Source organism: Crocuta crocuta, unplaced genomic scaffold (assembly GCF_008692635.1).
Source record: "Crocuta crocuta isolate KB4526 unplaced genomic scaffold, BGI_CrCroc_1.0 scaffold110, whole genome shotgun sequence".
Taxonomy (NCBI): Eukaryota; Metazoa; Chordata; class Mammalia; order Carnivora; family Hyaenidae; genus Crocuta; species Crocuta crocuta.
In genome coordinates this window covers 2,626,694-2,635,300 of record NW_027527386.1, presented here as the reverse complement: position 1 = coordinate 2,635,300, position 8,607 = coordinate 2,626,694, and the positions used below count along the sequence as shown (strand labels likewise).

Genomic DNA, 8,607 nt, shown 5'->3' with positions numbered 1-8,607 from the left:
GCAGCGGAAGTATTAAGGGCTTTGGGTAAGAGGATTGGGGCGCCTCCAAGGGCACCGTCTGCCCGGATTAATCACAGCGCAAATCACTTCCGCCCGCTGGCCCCCTCCCCGTTCAGCTCCACCAACCCGGCTGGGGCTCTGCGCGTCCGCCCCCACCTCAGGGCCTTGGCTCCAGCTGCTCCCGCTCCTGGGAAATCCCTGACCTCATGGGGCTGACATTCGCGACAAGGGACAGACTGAGAAAAACAGAACCTTAAAGTGATGAGTTGGGTTAGAAAGTGAAGAGTGGGAGTGGGATTGGGGGGGTGGTCTATGGGGCTGGGCCTACTTAGAGGGGAGTTAAAGCTTCAGATACGGTAGCAGAAACCCAGAGGAGGAAGGGAACCAGGTATGGGGGGACCAGAGGGAAGAGCAGTCCAGACAGAGGGCACAGCACATGCAAAGGCCCTGGGGCAGGACCTGCCTGGGTTTTGGAAATGAGTGAGGAGGCCCATTTGACTGGAGCAGATGAGTGAGGGGGAGAGAGGGAGGAAGGGAGGGCAAGGAGGGGTCTGGGCCTTGCAGACCATGCAGGGCCTTTGGGCCGTGGGGAGAATTTGGGCTTTTACCCCAAGGGAGGTGGGAGTCCTTGTGGGCTGTGGGCAGAGGAGGGCGGGACCTGACTCAGGCGCTCCCCGCGCCCTCTGGTGGCTGCAGCAGGGAGGACCGACCGTGAGGGGTGACGACAGGCTGGAAGGGACGGCTGGGGTCCAGGTGAGTGACCATCGGAGCTGGGCGCCCCGGAGGCAGAGGAGAGGCGTTTTTTTCAAACTTTTTTTTCTTGCCATTACAAATAAGGTTGCAACGAGTGCTTCATTTCCACCTTTCAAAGTGGAAGCACTTTTGTTTAACTCCAAAATATTTATTATTTTTTAAAGTTTATTTTGAGAGAGAGAGCGAGAGAGAGCAGGCGCATGTGGAGCAGGGGCAGAGAGAGAGGAAGTGAGAGAATCCCAAGCAGGCTCTGCACCATCAGCAGGGCTCAAACTCAGAAACCGTGAGATCACGACCTGAGCCAAAGTCAGACACTTAACCCACTGAGCCCCCTAGGCGCCCCGACTTTGAAACCTTTAAGTGCTGGGAATAGTAGTCGCCTTTTCCCTGCCACTTATTGTTCCAGTGATTTATTATGAAAACTTTCAAAGGTATAGAAAAGTTTAGGTCGGGGGCGCCTGGGTGGCTGAGTGGGGAAACTGGCCAACTCTCGATTTCGGCTCAGGTCATGATCTCATGGTTCGTGAGACTGAGACTCAAGTCAGGCTCTCTGCTCTGGCAGCACAGACCTTGCTTGGGATTCTCTCTCTCTCTCTGCCCCTCCTTCACTTGTGCTATTTCTGAAAATAAATATACATCTTTTTTAAAAAAGAAAAGTTTAAAGAATTGTATAGTTAACTGTCATATACCCACCATCCACTTTCTCCAGTTAACATTTGGCTGTTATTTGCTCTATTATATAGCTAGCCTCACACACACACACACACACACACACTCACACTCACACATTATGCATATCAAAATAAGTTGCATACCTCATGTCCATTAGAACAGCTACTATCAAAAAGCGGAGGGGCGCCTGGGTGGCTCAGTCAGTTGAGTGTCTGACTTTGGCTCACGTCATGATCTCATGGTTTGTGAGTTTGAGCCCTGCGTCGGGCTCTGTTGACAGCTCAGAGCCTAGAGCCTGCTTTGGATTCTGTGTCTCCCTCTCTCTCTCTGACCCTCCTCCACTTGCACTCTCTGTGAATAACATGAATAAACATTTTTTTAAAGGTGCAGATGTGGACAAATTGGAACCCTTGAGCAAGGCTGGCAAGGATGTAAAACGGCACTGCCACCGTGGAAAACAGCTCAGCGGTTCCTCACAAGGTAAACGCAGAATGACCATAGGATCCAGAAATTGCACCCAGAGGTATATGCCCAGAAGAGTTGAAAGTAAGGAATCAAATAGATTCTTGTACACCGGTGTTTACAGCAGTCTTAGTCACAGTAGCCAAAAGGTGGAAACAGTCCAAATGCCCATCAACAGATGAAAGGGATGAACAAACTGGTGCATCCATACGATGCGATACTATTCAGCCCTAAGAGGGAAGGACAGCCTGATACCTACTGCAACATCGATGGACCTTGAGGACATTGTGCTCAGTGCAAAAAGCCAGACACAAAAGGGCACATCTCTCATGACCCCACTCACCGGAGGCGCCTAGTTGAAACTTTTTGAGGAATACTATATTGTTTGGACATAGCTGCTTAAAAGCTCGCTTTTTCTTGTGTGGACAGCATCCTGGTGACAACCAGTGGTGGTCTGGACTCTCATGGGGGCAGCAAAAAAAGCGACTGGATTCCGACCCCGTTTCAGACCTTGCATGGATAGGATGGGAAGGTAAGGATGGCTTCCAGCTACTGGTGAAAAACCTTGTACTTATCCTCGACAGCACTCTTTCTCCTAAACTCCGTATCCAATCCGTCATCAAATCCTGTTTGCTCTACCTTCGAAATTAACCCAGGGGTGCCTGGCCGCCTCAGCGAGTGGAACGTGACACTCTTGATCTCCGGGTTGTGGGTTCGAGCCTCACGTTGGGTGTAGAAATTACTTAAAATCTCTAAAAAATAATAATGATAATAAACAAAATTAATCCCGAATCTGAGTACTTCTGGTCTCTTTGGGTCCACCCTCCTATTATCTATTTTCTGCCTACCCGTCCAAAAAAGCCTGTTCGGAATGTCCCTGCTTGAACACTTCCGTGGCGTCTCATTTCTCAGAGTAAAGCCAAGTCCTTCTTATGTCTGGGTGGCTCTACCCCCAAATCTCCCCAGGGCTCCTTCCCGCACCTGCCAGGCCTTTACCTGGTCATCACCGCCCACTGCGGCCACTTCACGGTCCGTACGTGCACCTTGCTTGAACACCTTATTCCCTTTAACATGCGTCACCACCTAACCTGTATTTTACGTATTTATTGTCAGTCTCCCTCAGACAACCAGGCTGTGAGGTTTACGAGGGTATGAACTGCAGGCTGTCCTGTCCTCAGCTTCCATTAACTGTTAAGAGAACGACGAATGAACGACTTGGTCGTGTTGGGGGAAAGGACAAGATCCCTCCCTTCCCAAGCTCGGGTCCAGCCCCCGGAAGCCGTTGGCCACGCCCCCATGACTTGACCACGCCCCAGGGACGCTGCGCATGCTCCGTGGCTAGCCGGCCCCGGGCTCCGGCCTGAATCGGCACCAACCATTTCCACTTGTCGAACCGGGTGGGGAAGCCGGGGAGCATCTCTTCCGGGAAAAGAACGAAAGTTTGCCCTTTCCCCTCCCTGAGGGACGTCCTCGGACTCCATGTGGTGTGTGTGTGTGTGAGCTGTGGCGCCGGTGCCGACTCACGGTTCCAGGCCTCTCTCCCGCCGCGGAGACTTTGACGGGAACTCCCCCCGAGGGCTGCGTTGGTGCCGTCCGGGCCGGTCACGTGGGCGACAAGATGGCGGCGCCCGGAGCGCGCTGCGAGCGTCGCGGTTGGTGACACTCAGGTGGCGGCGGAGGGAGCGGGCGGGCTCGGCGTACCTGGTCTTCCGCAGGTCGCTCGGGCGTTCCGGCCGCAGAGAGCGCGGTACGTGGCCGGGGCCTGGCGGGCGGGCGCGGGNGGGGTGGTCGAGGGGCCCCCTCCTGAGGGGTCTAGAGTCCCGGCGAGCTCTTTCCTCGGGTTCTGGGGACCCTGTCGCCAGAGATCCTTTCGTTGGGGGGAGCCGGGGAGCCAAGCGTGCTCCGGAGGGGGAGGGGCGGGATCCCGGTCTCTGTCCCCATCCCTTACTGACTCATCGTGTCTGCCTCTGAGAGGCTCTCACAGGGGCGAGCGGATTCCCCGATTCCGCCTTGGTTGGGGGCTGATCCCCTCAAGCCCACACCCTTGCCCCCCTGCCCACTTGAGAAATGGGCCTAAAGTGTGAGCTGCGGGCTTCCAGGCGGCTAAGTGCGCCTCCTGAGCACAGAGGTGGGTTTGGGGCTCCTGCAGGAATATTTAACACCAGCTCTGGTTTGTCCGACGGCCTGCTAAGTGCCCGCCATTGTACAAGGTGCTCCATGAGCTCCCCTTCACTCGCTGCATGTGCCCCTTCTACCCATTGTACGAATGACACAGATTTACTCCGGGTATGCAGTGCCTAGTACCGTGCCTGGTGTGCAGTCGATGTTCAGTTCATTCAACAAATAGGGATTGGGCCCTCCTACCATGGCGACCGATCCGTGCTAGGACAGAGCAGAGAACAAAACGGTGTATATACTGTGTGTGTGGGGGGGAGAGAGAGAGAGAGAGACAGGTTTACCTTTATTTAAGTATAAAGCCCCGTCCTTGTGTTGCTGACTTTCTAGTAAGAAACAGATGAGTGAAATGTACTGGACGCCAAGGGCTGCGGGAGGCGCGGAAGCCACCACCAGCGGTGGTGCCAGGCAGTGGAGGGTTTGTGGTGTTAAAGCCGGTTGCTCAGAAGTCCTGCCTGCACACTTAACATCGGGACAGAGACGGGAAGGAAACCCGGCTCGGGAGCTGTTAGTAGTTTGATTCCAAACGAAGAAGCCAAATCCAGAGGCTTTTGCCCCCACTCGGGTCTCGCCCTGTTTTGTGTACACGTTCCTCTCCTGTAGCTGGATCTGCCCCGGTGACCAGATCTCCCCTCATCCCCAGGCATCTGAGGACTCTGGGGATGAGTAGGCGATGAAGGGCCCTTTCCAGGTGTCTTGAGGGCCACCCCGCGCAGACCGGGAGGCAGGAGTCCTGGGCCCTGTTTGCCCTCGGCCTGCGCTGGGGCCCCAGACGAGTCGCTGCCTGACTGTGAAGTCAGATCTCATGGCCCTAAGTCCTTGCCCGCTCGCTGCCTCCTGTGATCTCTGGTGGTCCTCATTTCAAGGTGTCCCCTCCTTGGAGGTCTTCCATGCTCAGGCCGCTGCGCGTCCTCATTAAGCCTGGTCGGCTGCAGGGGACCGGAAGGCCGCCGCACACCCCAGCACGCTCTACGAAGCATCGGGGCAGGTCTAGGTTGACCTGGACGGTGGAGAGGGAGCCCCTCCTCCCAGCCCAGCCCAGCCGGGTCCTTTCATCATAGTCCATCCATTCAGCCTAACAGTTGTGGTTTAGAACTTGACTCTGGAGCCCAGCTACCTGGGCGTGTAGCTCTTTACGCGGTTCCAAAGCACCTCTCTGTGCTTCTGCTTTCTCGCCCGTAAAAGGGTGACAATCCTAGTGCTGTCCCCTAGTTTTATGGGGGAGAATCACAGGAGCTCGTGAATGTAAAGGGCTTCGAAGAGGCGCCTGCCACGTCGCAGACGCTCTGCGTTTCAGCTGCTGTTACTGGTAGGGCTGCTGTTTTCATTAAGGGCTTACTGTGTGCTCGGGGTTCAGTGGTGACCGAGATAGACTCGGTCCCTGCCTTCAGAGCTGTGGTGACGGACAAGCCCCGCTGTGGCAAGTGCTTTGCAGAAAAGTGAAACAAGTGAAGAGAGTAACAGTGAAGACTGTGATCAGGGAAGGCTTCCCTGAGGAGGTAACATTTGAGACCCAAGGGAGTGAGAGAGTGAGCATGGGAGGCATCTGGGGAAGACTGTTCCTAAGGAAGAGAACAGATCTGTGCAAGGATCCTGGGGCAGGACTAGGCCACTGGCCTGTTGGAGGAACAGCCAGGAAGCCTGTGTAGCTGGAGCAGAGTGAGTGAGGCGGGGAGAGGGAGGAGGGGAGGGCTGGCAGGTCCTTGGGGACCGTCAGGGAGCTTGAAGGTGCCACAGGAGACGTGTGCAGGGCGGTGACGTGGTGCAGACCCCCGGCTGGATGGGGGCTGGAGGAGCTGTTCTCAGCCTCCTGCTCGCTGGCGAGGATTGGCCAGAGGCCTCAGTCCCTCGCCCCGCGAGCCCTGACGCGGGGCTGACGGAGCCTCTTTGCAGCAGGGCCGCTGGCTTCCCACGAGCAGGCAAAGACGCCAGAGTGTCCTGTGACCCGCCCTCGGGAGTCAGGGTCATTTCTCCTGTGTCCCGTTGTTCATGCTGCTCAGCCCTGTTCGGTGTGGGAGGGGCCGCACAGCGTGGGGCTCATCCGGGCGCGTTGGCGACTGAGCGGAGCGCAGCTCAGCACAGGTCACTGCTGCTATAGAGCCGAGAGGCCCAGAGAGGGAAGGTCACTTATGGAAGGCCGCCCAGCAAGCAGACAGGGCCAGACCCTGGCTTTCAACCCAGACGCCCAGGATGGTCAGCAGGTAGGAATCCCCCCCTCAGGTCCGTGGGCAGGCGGGAAACGTCTCTCACCTGGGCTCTCGGTTTTCTGCGCGCAGGTCCCGCAGCCCCAGAGCCCCCAGCTTCGGCCCCGGCGGGAGGGAGGCGGCGGCGCCATGGTCACGGAGCAGGAGCTGGAGGCCGTGGGGCGCGCGCTGGCGGATCCCCGGCAGCCCCTGCACGCCCGCTTCCGGGCCCTCTTCACCCTCCGCGGGCTCGGCGGCCCCGGGGCCATCGCCTGGATCAGCAAGGCCTTCGGCGACGACTCAGCCCTGCTCAAGCACGAGCTGGCCTACTGCCTGGGCCAGATGCAGGACCCGCGGGCCATCCCCGCGCTCCTGGACGTGCTGCGGGACACGCGCCAGGAGCCCATGGTGCGCCATGAGGCAGGTGGGTGGCCCTCTCCCCGCCTGTGGCCCTTGTGCCGCAGTGTCCCCGCCTCGTGTGACCTGGTAGCACTCGGCACGCGGTGTGTGTGAAGCACGGGTGGTGTCCAGCCCCACAGGCCAGACGGCAGGACTCAACCCTGCCCCTGCGCATAAAGGCCACGGTAAACTGGCGCCCGCAGAGGGGCGTGGCCACGGGGGGGGCGGGGCTGATGGACGCTGAGATTTGCATTTCACATCATTTTCACATTTGGGGAAGTAGCGTCCCTTTGATTTTAAGTTTATTTTGAGAGCGAGACAGAGACAGACCACGGAAGGGCAGAGAGAGGGAGACACAGAATCCGAAGCAGCTCCAGGCTCCGAGCTGTCAGCACAGAGCCCGACTTGGGGCTCAAACCCACAAACCGTAATACCATGACCTGAGCCAAAATTTGGAGCTGGAGGCTTAACCGACTGAGCTCCCCATGCGTCCCTCCTCCGTTTGATTTAAAAGAGAGATTTGGGAGGCGCCCGGGTGGCTCAGTCAGTTAAGCATCAAACTTAAGCTCAGGTCATCATCTCACAGGTCCTGAGTTCGAGCCCCACATCGGGCTGTGTGCTGTCTGTGTAGAGCCCACTTCAGATCGTCTGTCTCCCTCTCTCTCTGCCCCTCCCCTCCTTGCGTATGCGCGTTCTCTCTCTCTCTGTCTCTCAAAAATAAAGTATTTCATTAAAAAAAAATTTTTAGGGAGATATTTAAAAACATAAAAGCGATTCTTTGCTGATATAAAACCCATTGGTGAGCTCGCCAACCCGTGACGTCTGTTTCCTTTGTTCGTCTTATTCACTGGGCTGACATTTATTGAGCACCTGCTGTGTACCAGGCCCTGTTACCTCGAGGGACACAGAAAACGGGAAATGAATGGAATCCTGGGCTGCTGAGGCCTTGTCTCCATAAGCAGGGAGCTCCTTTGCGGATGCGCACAGGGCGGTTGCCTCCATTTTACTCTTTTAGGTATTTTAGTATCCCTGAAGTGACCTCCGGTCCGCGCAGCTGCCCCAGGTGACTCTCCATGTGCCAGTCACGGTTTCGGTCGGAGCTCTCCTCACCCAGAGGGCCCTATTCCAAACCTCCCCTTTCCCATAAGTCCTGCCATTTTGAGTGTGTGGGACCGCGGACACCTTGTGTTATGGTGGAAACACTAAGTGCTGAGGAGGAGATGAAGCAGGGGGAGGGTGGAGGAGGCAGAGGTGTTGCCCTTTTTAATCGATCAGTGGACCGAGATGTGAGTGAAGGAAGGCAGTTATGTGGAGAAAGTGCTTCAGCACAGGATGCAGCCCATGCAAAGGTCCTGGGGGAGTACCCTCCCTGTTCCTTGGAAGAGTGGCAGGGAGGCCCCTGTGGCTGGAGCAGAGTGAGGGAGGAGTGGGAGAGGAGGGGAGGGCAGGCAGGGGGTGGGGCAGGTCCTGCAGGGCCTTGGGGGCCACAGGGAGGACTTGGGGTTTTGCCCTGAAGGAGGTGGGGGCCGAGGAGGGCAGGGCCTGACTCGGATGAACACTTGGGGTGTTCTCGATGGGGGTGCGGCATCACACTCTGCCAGCCTGCAAAGCGGACGAGGAGGTGAGTGGGAGCGGGTGTTTGCTGGCCTCCGGTCCTTCCCACTAGGCGCCTGTGTAGACCCACAGAGCCGGTCAGCCTCCTCCTGCCCTGCCTGGCGTAGACCCGTGCCTCACTTGGCAGCGTAGGCCCCTCCGCCAGGCTCGTCCGGTGTCCTTGGAGCTCCATGTTACCCCGTGTCTGCGAGCTGTAATGTCATGCTCGCCTGGGTCTCCCCTCTAGACCATGAGCTGGGGGCGCGGGGGGCAGCCCAGTTCCAGCCAAGTCCACGTTCAGGGGGAGGGACGCAGATAGAGGCGGCTTGGGGGCGTGTGGGGGAGCACAGAGGTGGTGGTGTTGCTGGTC

The 8,607-nt window shown here is 57.4% G+C and overlaps 1 protein-coding gene across 1 annotated transcript in view; it reads left to right on the top strand.

Moving 5' to 3' along the window:
- The first annotated feature begins 3,283 nt into the window (after positions 1-3,283).
- DOHH (deoxyhypusine hydroxylase) overlaps positions 3,284-8,607 on the top strand; it is a 7,428-nt gene continuing 2,104 nt past the window's right edge. Inside the window, exons 1-2 of the mRNA XM_077752151.1 lie at positions 3,284-3,634; positions 6,339-6,669. Of these exons, the coding sequence (XP_077608277.1) occupies positions 6,396-6,669 (274 nt within the window). The 5' untranslated portion in view covers positions 3,284-3,634; positions 6,339-6,395. The remainder of the gene's footprint in view (positions 3,635-6,338; positions 6,670-8,607) is intronic.